Here is a 17,602-nt window from a genome sequence, read left to right as displayed (position 1 = left end):
CTGGAATGTGGCGGGCCTCGAGATGAAGCTAGCGTTGCCGGACTGGAATTCGCTAGTGGAGCAACACTCCATATGCCTGTTCCAGGAAACCTGGAGCAGGGTGCCCCTGCACAAGGCAGGATATTCCACCCATTTTTTGCCAGCAATCCATAGTGGAACTGGCAGGGGCCGCCCTTCTGGTGGCCTCCTCATTTGGGTGGCCTCAGAACTTAATTGCAGGGTGGTGGAGCGGGATACCAAATGCCCGGACCTCCTTAACATATTGCTGAAAAACCTCCAGGGCCGAGTCATCCTAAACATTTTTAACATTTACGCCCGAGGCACAAAGGGGGGTAGAGAATCCCCTGTAATATCTTGCTTAGAAGCCCAGCTTCGCTCGTCACCTCACAGGTTTTGTACCTTGGTGGCGGGCGATCTCAATTGTACCTTTGAGCCCCTGGACCTCGAAATCCTAACAGATCAAGAGGAACACGATACTAGGTGGGGGATTCCGTCCCTTGAACTTAGTCCTATCAAAAAGTGGACAGAAGTGGCCCTTCAGATCAACTCAATATCTATGGAGTTTGCTCTGAGGGCTGCCAATGGCAGGACTGGGTCCGACAAAGCAGGGGTCCATACCTACAACAGGCCAGGGCACACGTCACGAATTGATTACTTCCTTCTTGACGTACACCTGTGGAGTATGGTTGAGGACATGGTGATTATACCATCTGTAGAGAGTGACCACAACCTCCTCTCTCTCACCTTGTCTCACAGGTGGTTAACTAGCACTGTGACCAGAACTTCTCGTAACCCCGCCCCGGACCTGTCAGCAGTTTCCAACTGTGGACGGCGGCTAAAGTGGGCGAAGTTGGCACTTTCAGAGGAGAAAACTTCTGCCATTAGGCAGCTTCTTGCCTCAGCCCTAGTCAATCTTGACCCCCAAGAGGATGGGTTGCTGGAGGTGGCCTCTAGGTTCTGCATCATAACCCAGGCTATCAGCGACCTCTTTGTAGTTTCAGTTAATATGAATAGAAGGAAACCAAGTTCACGAGCTAGACAGGGCTGGTACAATCAGAAGTGCAGGGAGGCGAAGTCGCTTCTCATTGAAGCAGTCAAGTCCAAATTACCATCTAGGACTAGGGTGGCCAGGAGGCACTACGCACTCTGCCAAAAAAACGCCAAGATGGAGTGGGAGGATAACTTCTGGCAGGACCTCCTGGCTGCCAGTCGTGGGAAAGACGCCAAAGGTTTTTGGGATTTGGTGGGCAATAGGAACCGTCCCGACGACACTCTGAGGACCTGTACCATCAATGCCCAGATATGGTTCTCCCACTTCCAAAAACTCTATTCTGCCACTGAAGGCCCACTAAACGACCCCTTCAACCTCCCTCCCTATACCCTAGTTCAAGACCTGGAACTTTTTTCTGTTTTGGATGTCACAAAGCAGATTAAAACCTTGGTACCATTAAAAGCAGCTGGTCCAGATGGCCTACCAGGCGATATCCTCCGAGCCTATCCTGAAGAATGGGGGGTACTAATCTCTGCACTTCTTAATGCAATCATTGAGGGAGGCCCTGTGCCAGATTCCTGGAGAGGTGCTGAGGTAGTCCCCATCTACAAAAAGGGCAGCCGGGATCTACCTTGGAACTATAGGCCCATAAGCCTAATAGACTCGAGCCAGAAATTGGCGGGGAAAGCCATTTTGGGGAGGATCTCACAATGGGTGGATGAAAACCACATCCTGTCCGATATGCAAGCCGGGTTCCGTTCAGGCACCTGAACTATCGAACAGGTCTTTAGGCTCCTGCTATTGCATTGGAAGGTGGTGGAGCTAGGCAAAGGCAGTCTTTACTTGGCCTTTATTGACCTAAAGACTGCCTTTGACCTGGTTCCTAGGGAGGAACTTTGGAGGGTGCTACACGGACTAGGGATGCCCCCGTATTTACTAAACCTCCTTATCAAACTGCATAACAACACCTATGCCCAGGTTAGATGGGGGTTGAATGGGGAAAAGACCGACAAGATCAGGGTCGAGAGGGGAGTAAGGCAGGGTTGTGTCCTGGCCCCCACCCTATTCTCCCTCTATATCAATGGGGTGGTAGATCATCTACTCGGCGAACCAGCAGACGCTCCCACTCTGGGAGGCGTAAAAATTCCAACTTTGCTGTTCGCCGATGACACCCTCCTCATCTCTAAAACCCCCCAAGGTCTCCAGACACTACTGAATCGCTTCCAGGACTTTTGCACCACCAGGGGACTTGTCATCAATGTGGAAAAAACCAAGTACTTAGTTATGCACCCACCCCGCAAACTTGGCCGTCCTCCCATCTTGAACTCTATACCCCTTGAAAGAGTGGCAGAATTCGACTTCTTGGGAATTCGACTTAACGATGCGATGAGCTGGACCGCCCACATCAATAAAATGACAATGGCTCACAAAAGGGTGGGGGGGCCCTCCTCAAGGAGTTTCACAACTCAACAAAACATTGTGTCGCCCCTTTATTAGATATATATAAAGCACATGCGGTTTCTGCGTCACTTTATGGAGCCGAACTGTGGGGCCTAGGCAAAGTGGATTTACTGAGCAAGGCTGAAAACAAATTCATTAAAGATCTCCTTGCCATTCCATCGAGTAGTCCGACTATCCCAGTCCTCATGGATGCTGGCTGTAAAGCAATAGGGGATCAGGCCCGTCTTCGACCCCTCTTGCTCTGGGCTCGCCTGTGGAGGGTACCGTAGCTAAAACCTTATGCTGATGGCCTAGCTGAGGTGATGCACTCCGACGGTTGGCACAGCATCAAATGGCTGAAGGATATTAAACATCTTCTAGGGGACCTTGGCCTGGACTCCTGCTGGCATAGCCACTCCGCTCCTCCGAAGGAGTCCTTAAAAAAACTTTTTTGGGAGTGGGTTCGTGTGAAGCGCATCAGTAATCAGCAGCACTGCAAAACCACCGCAGCCTTCCTGCTGATAAAAGATGTCGTCGCCTACGAGCCTTACATGGACATAATAACAATCGCCATGGACCGGTCCCTGTATATCAAATTCCGGTTAGGAACCCTACCCTTGGCCGACCTCTGCTCCAGGTGGAATAAATCCCAGCCCTCATCACGCTACTGTGCCCTTTGCCTTGATAAACCAGAGACGGTGCCACACTTTCTCTTCGAATGCCCGGACTATGGTCGCCCCAGATCACGTTGGCTTGGACCTATCTGCAGAGAATTGGGTACCCGCCAGTACTCTGTTGCCCTTCGGATTCTTTTAACCAATACAGCCCCTCCTATTGTCTGTGCTGTTGCCAAGTTTCTAAAATGGGCTTGGTTGATTAGACTTAGAAGACTGACCATATCAATTTAATCCTTTTTTTAATTAATTTATGCTGACCAAATGTGTTTTACTCTTTTATCTAATGTTCAGTCATACTTTTTTCGACATGTTGTTTTTATCTTTTGTACTGCTTTTATGATATATGCATATCGAAATAAAGCAATCAACCAGTTTAGTGTGACATTTCTCAGACCCAATAAAATCCAACTCCTCAGGGATCAGAATATATTGTTGAGTGTGATAAATATCACATATTTCTTGCTTTTAGGAAGTGACATGGATTTTGGTATTTAGTGCATTAAAATCTGCATGTTCCAGGTTTCACCTGCGAAACGTAAAAGTAAAATTGCATGGTTGCAGTGTTCGACGCAAAACTCATCGCTCTGGTTTGCGTAACAGTAGTTTCTGCACATATGGAAATTTAAAGGGACACTTGTAATGAGAGTCCACTCTAGCCTGTGAAAAAACATGCCATTGCCTATGGTCTCTCTAAATGTGTTCACCTAAACATCGATTCACCAAGGTATTGGGCATAATCTCTACCACTTAAGTATTGAAATTCATGAAAAAATCCCATTTGTCAAGAGTAAACTCTCATATATTTTATTTTTCTGTACCATTTTTTATCACCAGTACAGAATTACGTTTGAATATTTGCTTAAGCACTAGTGTGCTTTTGTAAAATGGGCACCATTTCCCGACAGCAAACCCAAACTTGCAACCATTGTGGCCAGGCATATACATCACGTCTGCTGGTTGATCCATGGGGATACCTAGTCATTAAAAGTGCATGTAAAGAAAGTGTTACCGAAGCACCATGCAGACACTGCCACTCATAAATGCTCATTAAACAACAAGGCCATTGTACTGCTCCTGATATTTTCGCTGTTAGAAGCACCTATAATTCCGGAATCTAAATATAAAAGTAGATTGGTTAATTGTGTTATTAGAATATATTCTGCAATACCACAGAGGGAGTTTAGTGTCCGTCTCTCAGATGAGGTACAGTTGCAGGAGTGTTAGACAATGAGCATAAAATAATAAAAGGAGGCATTCGCCAAGCCAACCAAATTAACCCATTCAGTTGATGGGTCTAATAAAGACATCTATGCCAAGTTGTCCTCAAATATTTACAAATGAGTCCACCATTACAGTCACAAACCGGTATATGTAACTCCAAAGTGAAACAATTTAGAATGATCAAGGAAATGTAGATTAACTTGATGTTGAGATAAGTTTTATTGCACTAAGTTTAAATCGAGACATTAGGTGTATTCGGATTTTTAGTTAGTCAGATCCTCACAATTTCAGAAAAAAAGCTGTTCCTCACTCTGGAAACAAATATATGCAAATGTAACCCAACAAACCTTAATGTCAAGATATATATATACAATGAAAGAGTTCTGATCATTTCCTGCAAGTTTCATTTGCTACCCCAATCTAGTGGACATTCTTGTCTATCCAAGTTCATAAAGTATAAGCCCATTTCTGGCAATTTTTTACAAATGTGAACTATGGAAATGTCAACAAATGTCACTCATGCTATTTAAAGTATTTATTGAAATTATGTTACAGAAAATTGAAACTTAATTCGCGAAGAGAAAGGCCATGTTAGCTTGACTCACAAACATATTGCTAAGGCAAACAAAAGGCATCTCAAACACAAAACAATCTACTTGTTTCGTAAATAAAGAAAACAGATCCGAGTTTAATATGGAGGACAGTAGATCAATAACTTTAGTAAATAGTACAAACAGGCATGCAAACTTTGGAGTCAGATGCACACCTACAACCCATATGACACGGGGGGCCTAATCCATGAGAGAGTGCCACTCGACAGGAACACTGGCACCATACACTGACACCAACAGAAAACCCCAAGTTCAATAAAACTAAAAGCTTTCCTTTCTTAGGTATTAGTGTTGTAAGCTTGTTTTCCATGAACAACTCTAACAGGGAAGACCCTTTGCTCCATGTGTGTGCTGGAATGTTGCAGGCTACCAATCTAAGCTTGAGGATGAGGATTGGTTTGGATATATTTCAAACTTTGATATAGTGATGAAGCAAGAAACTGGTTTTTGGGAAATATAATATAGGATGGTTAAGACAGCTCTTGTGTCCCTGCTGCTGTTTCACGTGTGTATAAGTTTGTTCAAGTTGCCAGAAAGCATGAGGGGATATTAATTGTATGATTTATGTTTTATAATAGGCTAAGCTCTTTTATTATTAACTTTTATAACCCTTTTTGTGAGTAAGGCTGCCAGGTTGAGGCACTATTTTCTGTTTTGACCACTCTAAAATACAGATCAGCGAGTATGTCTAATGCATTTCATGCTATAGTAGACAAGGTTTTAATGCCAAATTATGAATGAACACCAGCTTACAAGATCCATTTGCGGTGGCCGGCAATTATTTGTATGTGATGGCAGCCGACAGCAGAGACGTTCAGAGGCCCATTAAATTTTGGTCTGCTTAATGTATTCGAAAAGGTTGGTGATTTATCTATGCACACACCCATTTTGTGGGCTGTGTTCAAGGTACCATACTAAACTAAATTTTTGTCACAGGGAACTTGAGTCAACTTGTTTTTGTGGGGGGTGCTAAGGAACATGAGCATAGTGATCATAACTATCATAACCCTATAGAACTGGCCCTTGAGGTCCCTGACTGTAGGCAAACTCACAAATCTTTAGGGCTGATAATGGGATTAGGATTTGCTGGAGAAGAACCCATAATCTGTCTGCGCTGACTTCTCTGGTGATATCTAACCATGAGCTGATTGTGGACTGTCTATTGGAAGATAATTCCCCTCCTTATGAAACTTTACTAGCTATTGAGAAACTGAATATTTCTGTCAAGGGTCTTGTTGATGGTAGCCCCAGACCCACAAGGAGCCCTTAGCCAGGTTGGTTTGACTATTCATATTGATCTGTGTTGGACTTGGCCCTTTTTGGCTAAAGTTCCCTAAACGTTTTGCCTTCCCCCTAGACCTTTTTTCTGACATGGTGTTGCCAATTTAGATGCTTTGAGCACTTTGCCACTGCTGATCAGTGTCAAAGTGCAAGTTCTCCCTGTGAAATGTGTAATGGTAATTGGTTGTCCATGATTGGTATCTTTGCTTTACTGGTAACATCCCTAGTAAAGTGCACTATGTGTTCCAGGGTGGTAATGCAAATGCTACTAGTGGGCCTGCAGCACTAATTGTGCCACCCACACCAGTAGCCTTAAAGAGAGAACTCAGGCCTGCCGCCGCAGTGCCTGCACGCAGTTTGTTAAACTGCTATGTTGTCCTGCAAGTGCACCCACATGCCAGGTCTTACTCTTCCCTTTTTATGCACATCAGACACCCTTATGGTAGGTCCAAGGTACCCCCTGGGTAGGGTGCAGTGTATGTGAAAGGTAGGAAATGTACCAAGGTGTGTACCATGTCCTGACAGTGAAATACTCTCCATTTCATTTGCACTGTTGAAAGGCCAACTTGCCCATAGGACAGAATGGGGGAGGCTGTGTAATATGATTTCAGCCTATCTTCCCATAGGCTTAAGATGAAGAGTTGAGGTTTAGTGTGCCTGAACTCACAATTTAATAACACATCTTTTTGTGAAGGTGCTTTTTGCATTGTCAGTTTAGAAAACACTCTTTTAGAAGTGCTGGGGTGTTTGTGTTTTAACATATTTGTGTGTCTCTGCCTGGTTGTGGATTGACTGTTTGAATGTAAATGTGATAGGATCTGGGGAATGTCTTGACCCAGGGGAGGAGGTGAGACAGCAACTGGTTGACCTGCATCTGGAGTGTAGGGGGAGGAGTATCCCCTGAAGGTGAAGAGGCCTGGGCTGCCACCATATAAAAAAATGGCTTCATCTCCTGCTGAGTGATTAAGGATCCAGACCCGACCATCAAAGGAAGAAGGTGTCACTGGCAGGGAGACACCCAGAACTGGTTTGGACAGGGGCCATTGCCCCCCTGAACAAAAAGACTTAAAAGACATTAAGGGGTATTAATATGAGAGCTTAAGCCTCTGAACTTTGGAAAGATTGAATGATCAAGACTGTAAAGGATTGAACCTACTTCGTGGGCAAGAGGAACCTCTGCCAAGGAAGAAACAGCTGAAGAGACTGAAGGCAAGGACTGACCCTTGCTGTGTGTTCTGGAGCTGGTCTGCAGTTTGCTGCTTTAACCAAGGAGAGGCTAAAGAGACTTTGCTGTGTGCTGTGTCCTCCTGCTTGAAAGGACTTTGCTGTGTGCTCTGCCCTGAAGTAACTTATCCCCAAGGGCCTGAGGAGAGCTGGCTCCCTGTTGTGGAAACTCAGGAACACAAACGTTTCCAGGTGTGTCTCAGTGATGCTGTGTGAGTGTGCTTTTTGCAGCCTCAGACCCTTGTAAGAATTGCCCTGTGATTGTGGGCACCAGGAGTCCAAGTGAGTCTCAGGGACGCTGTGTGCGTGTGCTTAGTGCAGCCTGAGAGCTTCGTGAGGATCGTCCTGTGATCATATGCACCCGGAGTTCAAGTGAGTCTCAGCGACACTGTGTGTGTGTGCTTTGTGCAGCCTTTGCCCTGTGTGAGGATGCCCTATGAACGTGTGCACCCTGAACTCAAGGGAGTCTCAGTGGTGCTGGGTGTGTGTGCTTCGTGCAGCCTGAGATGTTTGTGAGGAGTGCCCTGTGAGTCCCAGCAACGCTGTGTGCGTGTGCCCTGTTGCAGCCAGAGATCTTCGTCATTGCCATTGGCCGGGACCAGCATCCCCAGAGGAGCTGTACCGCTGGTTCAAGCCTGCTTTTGACAAGGAGGAACCACAAACCATCCCTGTGTGAGGGGTCCGGGTTCCACTGCCCAGAATCATCAAAGCTGCATTGGAGGCCCAAGTCGGGAGGAGAGGAGAGCGAGGTCACGCACCCACGTAATACTCAGTGAGAGTGCGTGTGTTGCACCTGGGGTGGGGTGCGGGTTCAGAGAGAAACTCTCTCAGCCTTTCCCATTCTTGCAGCGCAAGGCTCTTCTGAATGCAATATTGTGGCCCGTACCTAGCAAGGAATGGCAGTACTGGGGCCGGAATGTGGAGCTACATATTTTTTTACACCATACCCATGAAGGGGGCATATTTTGGCATAGAGACTGTCCCGAGCACCGTGATCGGTGCTGGAGTACATTATTTCTGCATAGCAAACATCCTAATTGTTGCATCACGCATGACATCATTTTGGTATTACGAACTGCCTGATTATTGCATTAAGCATTGCATTATTTCTGCATAACGGACTACCTGATTATTGCATTTCGGGATTTCTGAAAGATCAAATTAAGCTTCTACCACTTCTCCTCTGGATTACGGTGTGGGGAAACAAGCACACACAATTTTACAGAGAGGTTCTCTCGTATTGTTTTGAGACGCGATTTGGGGCATAGAATCCAATGGCTAAGCTACATTAGGAGCACTGCTAAACATTTGTGAAGGCCAGAGTTGTTTCTATCCCTCCCCTTGCTGAATAAAAGGTTGGCTTGGTTAAGATGGAGTTTTTGAGACTTGTACTGGCTGCAAGAGATGTGTAGGAACTAGAGAAGCCATCATTGAGAGTTTAGATCATATTTAAGACATTTCAGGGTATTAAACCTTAATTTTCACAGGTCGATAATGTTTTGGGAAAGATCACTTTTGGCCAGGTTCCGACTGGGTTCTATCAGACACAATCTCCATTTCCTTTTGGGACAGTATGATACAATATGTATTCTTGTGTGCACTTGTGATGGCATCTCCCTCAGACACTGATGAATTTGACCCTCTTCTGTAAGTATTTTGAACCTTTTAGACATCATTTTGTATTACCTATTTTAAAAGTCTAGGGCTTTGGGCAATGTAGGCCTGCATTTTATTATCTCAGTGTGCTATCTGATCCTATTGTGAGTCTTTCTGTGGGGGCTTTTTTACAAAGTGCATTACGTTAGTGTAATTATGTTAATATATTAATACTATTATTAATATGTTTAAATCATTTATTTGATGTTTTATTGGGTGTTTTATATGATGTTTATTTTTTTATGATTAAATTTTAATAATCAAATAAAGATGATGATGTTGAGGAAAAGGCATTGAGGATATAAGTATTTATGTCGGCGTAGTGGGAATTTTGTAGATTTTCTAATCTTTGTTTGCAAAGACCATTTTAGTCTGCTTTACAGCAGCATGTTAAAGGGATGGTAAAGATTGTTCATTGGATAGGTATTAAATACAAGTTTTCCATGCCTAATGCTTACAGAATGCAAGTTGCCTCAAACCGTCCTACAGTAAGAGTAAGGTTGTTGGAATGCTGTTATTAATTTGGGAGGTAGTATCTCTAGAAACCTATTAAATCCACTTTGGAATAGTTCAAGTACCTAGATTTTCCCTGCAGACTATAGTACAAGCAGCTGGCAATTCCCCATAGAACTGCAAAGTAAGTTCCAGCAGTACCAACTTTTTTAAAATGCAGATAAACAATAACAAATAGAGACAATATTAATGAGTAAAACAACACCATGGCCATTAAAGTAGGTACATGGGAACCAGAGATAGAATTTGATAAGAGTGAAGGCAAAAAGATCAAAGAAAAATAAAAACCACTGTTGACTGAGAGCTATGCACTATTTCCGAGCAACTGCAATAGGGTTGAGGTTGATTAGACCTAACAGATCATCCCAGTTGAAGATTGTACCTTCTAAATTTGTCTCTGAACTGAATTCTAAATCTTCCAGCGGGTTAAGTTCCAAGTCTGTCAATGAGAAGGCCCCACAAAGACAGATATATCATTGTTGGGCTCCCAGTGAATCCAGCGGTCTTGTAAATGTAAATTGATACTTGTATAGCGCACTACTCACCCGCAAGGGTCTCAAGGCGCTTGTACGAATACCGCTGTGGAACCCATCCTGGCTTTCCCTGTGAGGCGTCCACTCCTGGGCACCCCTAAGGTGGAGGCCAGGCATCCTTAGCGTTGTGGGGGCCATTGTGGAGATTAAGCAAGCTATTGCCCAGAGTTGCAGAGTGGGACTCCATGATTGGAATAGGCACCGAGGCGGGAATTATCAGGTCCGTGGAATTTTGAGCCCAAGACCCGCCGAGGCGGGGAATTGAACCCTGGTCCTGGGCTAGACCTCTGCATCAGGGTCTGCCGCTGTAATCATTGAGCCACACTTCTCCACGTCTTGGTATCAAATACTCCTAGTAGCACAATCTGGATATCATAGCCATCCACATTGCTAGCACGTTGAATAGATTTGCCAACTCACCTTGGTCCAAAGTTGCACCCTTTTGCTCAGTCACTAATTGGAAGTCAAAATACTCCAGTGGGCAAGGCTAGATGCTTTAACTGTGCAGGGCTGCAAGATACCAGATACCTTACCCACAAGGTCCCTTGCTTTTTGTTCACCAAGGATTCTACCTTCCTCTTAGCACCTCATCTTTGACCCCTGAAGGTAGAAACAAAAAATGACTATATTCCACTTTTCTACAACTGCTGTTTAAGTTTCTTTTGATCAGTACTTCAGTCTCAACCGCTTCAGGGTAAGCTTTGATGCTTCGGTCTCTTTCCATCCAGGTCTCCCCCAGGTTCCCTTCCTCTCTGTTTAGTCAAAATCTCTTGAAGTCAGGACACTGTTTGATTTTCAGTTTAGGCACACAGGACCCTAAATACTTGACCCTTGGTACATTGTTCCAGTCCCTGGGTATCAACAGGATTCAGGATTGTTGGACTTGGCCCTTCTGGCAGGTTCACCCCTAATCTTTCTGCTTTTAATCTGTGATCTGTGTTACTGATTTTCTGGTCTCTGCGCACTTTTTCCCTGTGTCCCAGAGTAAAGTGCGTGCATGTAGTTAGGCTGGCCTGCTCTCCCATAGGGATACATGGGGAATGTCTGTGTCCCTGGTAGTTCCTGATGCGTGGGGAGTGCAGACTCGAATTTGGTATGTGCAAGCTCGTGAGAATGAATGCTTCGCAATGATGTATGTGGCATGAGAGTGTCTTGTGCGGAAGTGCCACTTCTAGGACTTGGCATATTAATGTAAAAATATGCCTGGCGTGTGATTGGCTGGAGCTGGCTGGTGAGCCTGGCTCCAGGAAGGCTGGATGGGTCTGCCCGGTGGTAAGTGTGAGATTAGCATGTTGATGGCTGGGGAGGAGTGCACCTGGTCCCTGATGGGGCTGGACTTTCCCCACACAATGCTGGCTCCACCCCCTGTGGTGCGACTGATGACCCTAGCCCTGCAAGTGAATAAAATGGGTGGTTGAGCTATCAAGGGGCCTCCAAAACCAGCTGTGACTGGTTTCTCCCCCACCCTGCACCTACAGACAAAGGAATTTACAGTATAAGAAGGGGCTGTGTCCCCTAACAAAATGTTCTGCTGTTGGATCCTAGCTGAGGGGGCTGCTGCTGTTGCTGGGGCCAGGAGGACCGCCACTTGGACTGTCTCCCTGCCTGGAGACCCAGTGAGCTGGCTCTGGGCCCAGCCTTGCCCCCAGCCTGCCTCCAGACTATGCTGGAGCTTTTACTTTTGCCCCTAGCGCTGAAGAGCGCTTCCTTCGTGGTGCTAGCGCTGGGAGCGCTTTATTTTTACTGCCTAGCGCCTGGGTGCGCTTTATCCTTGTGCTAACGCTGCTAGCGCTTTGTTGCCAAGCCGGTGCCCACCCGGCGTTTGCTCCGTGTTCGCTGAGCCCTTCCAGTGCCCACCTCGAGTGATTGTTTATTTTGAATGAGCCGGTGCCCACCCGGCATTGCCCCGTGTTCGCACCGCCGAGGAGAAGCCAGAAGGAGCCGCCAGCGTCACCGCCAGACCGCGCTGGGATTGGCCCAGCCGGCCGAGCCTCCCACCGTGTCATCGGCGGAGGAGGAAGTAGCCTGCATTGCCGTCCCGAGGCTCCCGAGCGAAGGGAGAGCCCCGGGAAAAGAGGAGCCCTGGACCTCTACCAGCAACGCAGTCAGCCGGTGAGTGTTGCTCCGGTCTGCCCACGTCCCAGGGCAGTTTCCTTTCACCTCGAGCAGCCCCTGTGGCAGAGGGCCGCTCCAACGAGCAACAAGGCATTTCTTGTTTGGAGCCACATGGGCTCCGGAGGCATTCTCAGTTCGAGCCTAAGAGGCTCACGGCGCCCACAGTGGTAATTAGAGCCCCGAGAGGATCTTGGGGACATTCCTGTTCGCAAGCCTTGCGAGGCTCAGACGACATCTCTTGTTTTCGAGCCCACGAGGCTCCAGGCCCGCCTTTTGTGTAGTTAGAGCCACGAGAGAGGCTCTCAGCCCATATTTGATTTACGAGCCCAAGAAGCTCGTGGGGGCAATCTGTTCGTCGAGCCCGAGAGGCTCAGGGCATTCCCGTGTTCGAGCCCCTGCGAGGCTCATCGCCCACACTTGTTCTTTGAGCCCTGAGAGAGGCTCCACGCCCACAGTTAATTTACGAGCCTGCGAAGCTCGAGGAGGGCATTTCTGTATTGAGAGCCCAGAGAGGCTCCTGAGTGCCATATTTGTTACAGAGCCCTGCAAGGCTCCCACGTGGTGTTCCACCCCAGTGTGTTCTTGAGCCCAAGAGGCTCCAACGTTGGCATCATCTGTATTCACAACTGTCCAGCACTTAGTGGACAGTTGCTACGTTTAGGCTTGTGTTCTGTGCTGCCTGCGCAGCCTTCCCTGACATTTGGACTCAGGGCATTCCAGCCCTTGCGAGTCCAGTTGGCCTGAGGGACAATTCTAGTGCTGTGCTACATGCACCCTGCGCATTGTAATTTACTTGCTTATGTGACTCCTGCACAAATTTTCTACCTGCACCTCTGAATATGTTTTAATGCCTCATGTGCAATGTGTTTATGTTTTATCCCCTTTGCTAAAAGTGACCTGCTTAGAGGATTGTTTATGTTGTTACCTTTGCTAAAAGTGACCTGCTTAGGTGATTGTTTATGTTTTATCCCCTTTGCTAAAAGTGACCTGCTTAGAGGATTGATATGTTATTACCTTTGCTAAAAGTTACCTGCTTAGGTGTTTTATGTTTTATCCCCTTTGCTAAAAGTGACCTGCTTAGAGGATTGTTTATGTTTTTTACCTTTTCTAGATCTGACCTGCTTAGGTGATTGTTTAGGTTTCCTTCCCTTTGCTAAAAGTGACCTGCTTAGGTGATGGTTTTCCTTCTATAGGTCCTGATTATATGGTCCTAATTCCCTGCGTGATTTTCCTACAGTGTTTAGGTTTGCTTAGGAGGTATTTACTCTTTACCAGTGATTACTGGTTGTGTGCTGCATTTACTATTTTAGTGCTACAGTCATTATATGTTTATGTGCTAAGTGTTATACCTACAAGTATTATTTCTAACAAGTGCCTACCCCTAACAGTGGTCCATGTGGCCCTGTCCTGTACATAATCCCTTGTAAATTCCGCCCGTGCCTGTTGGCACATTGTAAAGTTTGTGTGTTATCTAATGTGTTTTTACTATAATACAAAGGCTATTTTTTATATAACCTTGTGTGGAGTTTCCTTTGTGGTGGGCCTTGGGTGTTGTTGCTGGGTGCGCGCGCAAGCGCTTTACACATCGCCTTCGAGATTAGCCTTGCTGCTCGCGTCACGTTACCTAGAGGGTGAGCAGGGGTTATCTTGGTGTGTAACTCCCTTGCCCTGACCTTAGACATGGTGGTCTCTGACTGACTTTGGCGTGAGCCTTGGCCAGCCCGGGGTCCCGGGTCTAACAAGGATCCTTTGATGTTTTGAGTAAGTCCTTGGAGAAATTATGCCAAACAAAGCCTTGTTTTACCTTGCCTCCTTTGAAACACTTGCTCTAATCATTACTGTAAACAACACACAACCACCTGTTTAAATTTGGCAGAACCCTTTCATCACCAGGGATGCCTGTGTTCTACTCTAAGGTCACTCCCCTATTTAAATGATCATTCCTCCCACCTCAGAGGGTCAAAACTGTTTTATCTCTTCTAATGGGACCAACGCTTGGCCTCCAAAACAATGACCAGAAAAAGTTCTCCCCGGCATATACAATTCAAAAGAGGTAGTGCTAAAGATATCCTTTTTTTCTACCAACGTTCCTGTCTACTACCACATACCTAATCCCTTGTACTTGATCTAAGCAGAAGGCCATTGACCTCTGAGCCAGAGTCCTTAACTCTCACAGCCGAGACTGTGATTTCCAGCTCTGGAGGGGCTTTGTAGCGAAACTGGTATGCCTGTTTTGACTCATGCATCAGAAAACACAGGGGTAGATGTATCAAGATTTTCGTTAGCGATTTCTTAATAGTGAGTCGTTGCGCATCGCTATTAAGAAATCGTTAAATGCGATGTATGTATGTTTCTGCGACTTTCTTGCGATTCCTTAAAAGTTGCAATTTTATTCTTAGAATTTTATGCGACTTCTTAATTTGCGAATTTCGCAAATTAAGAAATCGCAAAAAAGCGTGAATCTGCTGCTGCCAACTACAAAATAGCTGAGTCATACTCAGGAAATGGGCTTGATTAGTTTCACCTGCATGCCTAAGCCACACCCAGTGGCAGTTGGAAACCTGTTTGGCTGGAGAGAGGAGCTGCTTGACTACAGGATGGAGGCTGCAAATTCAGAAGGAGGACCCTCAGCAGAGAAAAGGAAAAGGAAGCAAAAGTTTTCTGAGAGGGAGGTGGAGACACTGGTGGAGGAAATGGCCTGCAATCATGAACTTTTGTTTGGAAAGCAAGCCAAATATGTTCCTGAAGTCAGGAAGAGGAAGTTATGGCTGGAAATCCAGGAAAAAGTCAATGCAGTTGGTGTTATCCCAAGAACAATTGATGAAATTAAAAAGCGTTGGTACGACATGAGGCTGAGGGCAAAGGAAAAACTTGCTGAGAGACTAAAGGATGCCAATAAAACTGGTGGAGGATCTGGAAATGTGGACCAACCAACCCCACATGAGGAGCTCATTGAATCTACAATTCAGCATGAAAGGGTTTCCGGAGTCTCAGCCATTGACAGTTCTGATCACACAGTTGCTGAACATGGTAAGCAGGATGCTTGACTTTTTCATTGCATCAATTAGAAGCATGAGTGTATGAGTGTGTGAGCATTATTCCATGTGTTTAATAAATAACAGCACTTAAATGTGAAAATTGATCTCCTTTTTTGTTTTACATTACTGCATACTTATGATATGCAGTACATTTAAGCTGCACCAACATACATGCATCTGAATAAGTACACAATATTACTCTTTAGTTAGCTTAATTTAATAGTTATGAAGCACACAGACAGGCAAGCATCTCATGTGACTCTTTCTTTATTCCCAGATCATGTTGTAGACTCACATGATGGTGATGGGGGGCAATCCTCACAGGAACATATTACAGCCCCAGAAGAAGTAAATGTCAGTGATGAGCATGAATCATTGTCTTTTATGAGAAGAAAAAGAAAAGCAGTTGCACAACTGCAACCTTTTGAAGAATCAGATGATGAACCTGAGGGATCAACAAATAACATAAATGTGTCAGAACAGGAAGTTATACATCTTGACACAGTTAGTGATTCTGCTTCAAGAAGATCATATTCTAATAATAATACCAGGAGAAGCAGGGGAGAAGTCACAGAGACAGCAAATGTTTTTGCTGGTTTGGAAAACAACATGCTTTCAGTGCAACAAAAACAACATAAAGCATTAAGGTCAATTAATGCCCAACTAAATAAATTAAACAAGAGTAACAATGAGGTGGGTGATGGTATGAGGCGGATGGCTGACTCCATGGACAGACTTTGTGTGGCAATTGAAAGATCAGAGTCAAACAGAGTGAGGGATTCTCGCAGTCATAACATCAGACAACAGAAGTACTATGCAGCTATAAATAGTCTGTGCACTGTGACAGCACAGAGTAATAGGCGAAGCATTGCCATGCAACGCATGGTTGGTGAATGCAGTAGAAATGTTGCCAAAGGGCTGGACAAAGTATCCCATTCTTTTGCATTATTAAAAACTTGTCAGAAAGGGGCAAGTGCGTTCTTTGAGGCCATTGAGTCTGAGGACACTTCCAGTAGAACCAGTAGTAACCCTACGCCCACTTTGGACACCCCTGACATGAGGAGTGGAAGCCTTGGTAGCCAACATACATCTGTGAGGAGAAGTGGCCCAGGCCAACGCAGGAGTAGCAGAAGGGGAACAAATTAAAAAGAAAATTCAACATATATATTAATAAAAGAGAATGACACTGTGAGCAAACATTCTCAGATGTATGTCCTGTGGATTAACAAGTTACAGGTTTTTGTTACCCATCTAATTTTGAAAAATTAAAGGTTTACATAATGAAAACAAAGATGTTGTGTTTTTATTTCTTACCTAGAAATAATTGTTAGTAATTTCTGCACGCCTTTGTCGCCCAGCCACATCTCCTAAACCTGTAGCACATCTTCTTGGTGGAGGGACATCATCTTTGTCTGAAGATTCAGGGTCACTCACTTCACATTCTGTTCCCTTTCTAATAGCCATGTTATGTAGCATAGCACAACTTGTAATTATTTTGCAACACAATGATGGCTTATATTGCAAGGATCCTCCACTTTTATGCATTCTTCTGAACCTGCTTTTCAAAATTCCAAAAGTTCTTTCAATAACTCCACGTGTAGAACGGTGTGCCTTATTGTATCTCCTTTCATGAATGTTACTTGGATTTAGATAAGTTGTCAAAATGAAATCACAAACTGCATAGGCGCTGTCTCCTAAATTGTAATTTCAGAAATGTGACAGTTTTAAAAATAGATTGACAAAAGTTTTAAAATTGATTTTGAGTTTTTAAGTAGCACTTACCAAGCAGAAATCCATCTCCAAATTCACCAGCACTCAAACGTCCATGTAATCCACTGTGTCTAAATATATATGAATCATGAGTGCTTCCTGGAAATTTTGCAACAATGTCAGTAATAATATATTTAGCATTACACACCATTTGAATGTTTAAAGAGTGGTAACTTTTCCTATTCCTATAAACATGCTCAGTTGCAGCTGGAGGTGTAATGGCAATATGTGTCCCATCTATACATCCAATTACATGTGGAAAATGGGCAATTTGATAAAAATCAAATTTAGAAATTTGGATATCTGGAGGTGTGCTGGAGAAGTAAATATGATGTTGCAACCTGTTCATCATTGCATCCAAAAATACCCTAAAAAACCTTGAAAAGACACTCTGAGATACTCCTCCCACCTCTGCAATCACCCTTTGAAAAGATCCTGAGGCAAGAAGGTGCAGGGAACATAAGACCTGCACATGAGTTGGTATAGAATGTGTCCTGTGTGTCTCATGCTCCAAAAATGGCTTTAACTCCTC

At 44.9% G+C, this 17,602-nt stretch overlaps 1 protein-coding gene across 1 annotated transcript; it reads left to right on the top strand.

Annotated features, from left to right (window-relative positions):
* Positions 1-14,955: 14,955 nt before the first annotated feature.
* LOC147750660 (uncharacterized) lies at positions 14,956-16,446 on the top strand. The gene is made up of 2 exons (XM_086929992.1): positions 14,956-15,292; positions 15,578-16,446. The coding sequence occupies exons 1-2, from the start codon at positions 14,956-14,958 to the stop codon at positions 16,444-16,446; spliced, it is 1,206 nt and encodes a 401-aa protein (XP_086786118.1).
* Positions 16,447-17,602: the final 1,156 nt, after the last annotated feature.

The sequence above is a fragment of the Lissotriton vulgaris genome, chromosome 1_1, assembly GCF_964263255.1.
Source record: "Lissotriton vulgaris chromosome 1_1, aLisVul1.2, whole genome shotgun sequence".
NCBI lineage: Eukaryota > Metazoa > Chordata > Amphibia > Caudata > Salamandridae > Lissotriton > Lissotriton vulgaris.
Note: the sequence above shows the minus strand (reverse complement) of the source record. Positions and strands in the feature narration are given on the sequence as shown.

What these genes read in the sequence shown, in the direction of transcription:
- LOC147750660 (XM_086929992.1), top strand. Translation starts at nt 14,956, where the DNA reads ATGGCCTGCAATCATGAACTTTTGTTTGGAAAGCAAGCCAAATATGTT. An exon ending in TCACACAGTTGCTGAACATG is followed by an intron (nt 15,293 to 15,577) that starts GTAAGCAGGATG and finishes CTTTATTCCCAG; the next exon opens with ATCATGTTGTAGACTCACAT.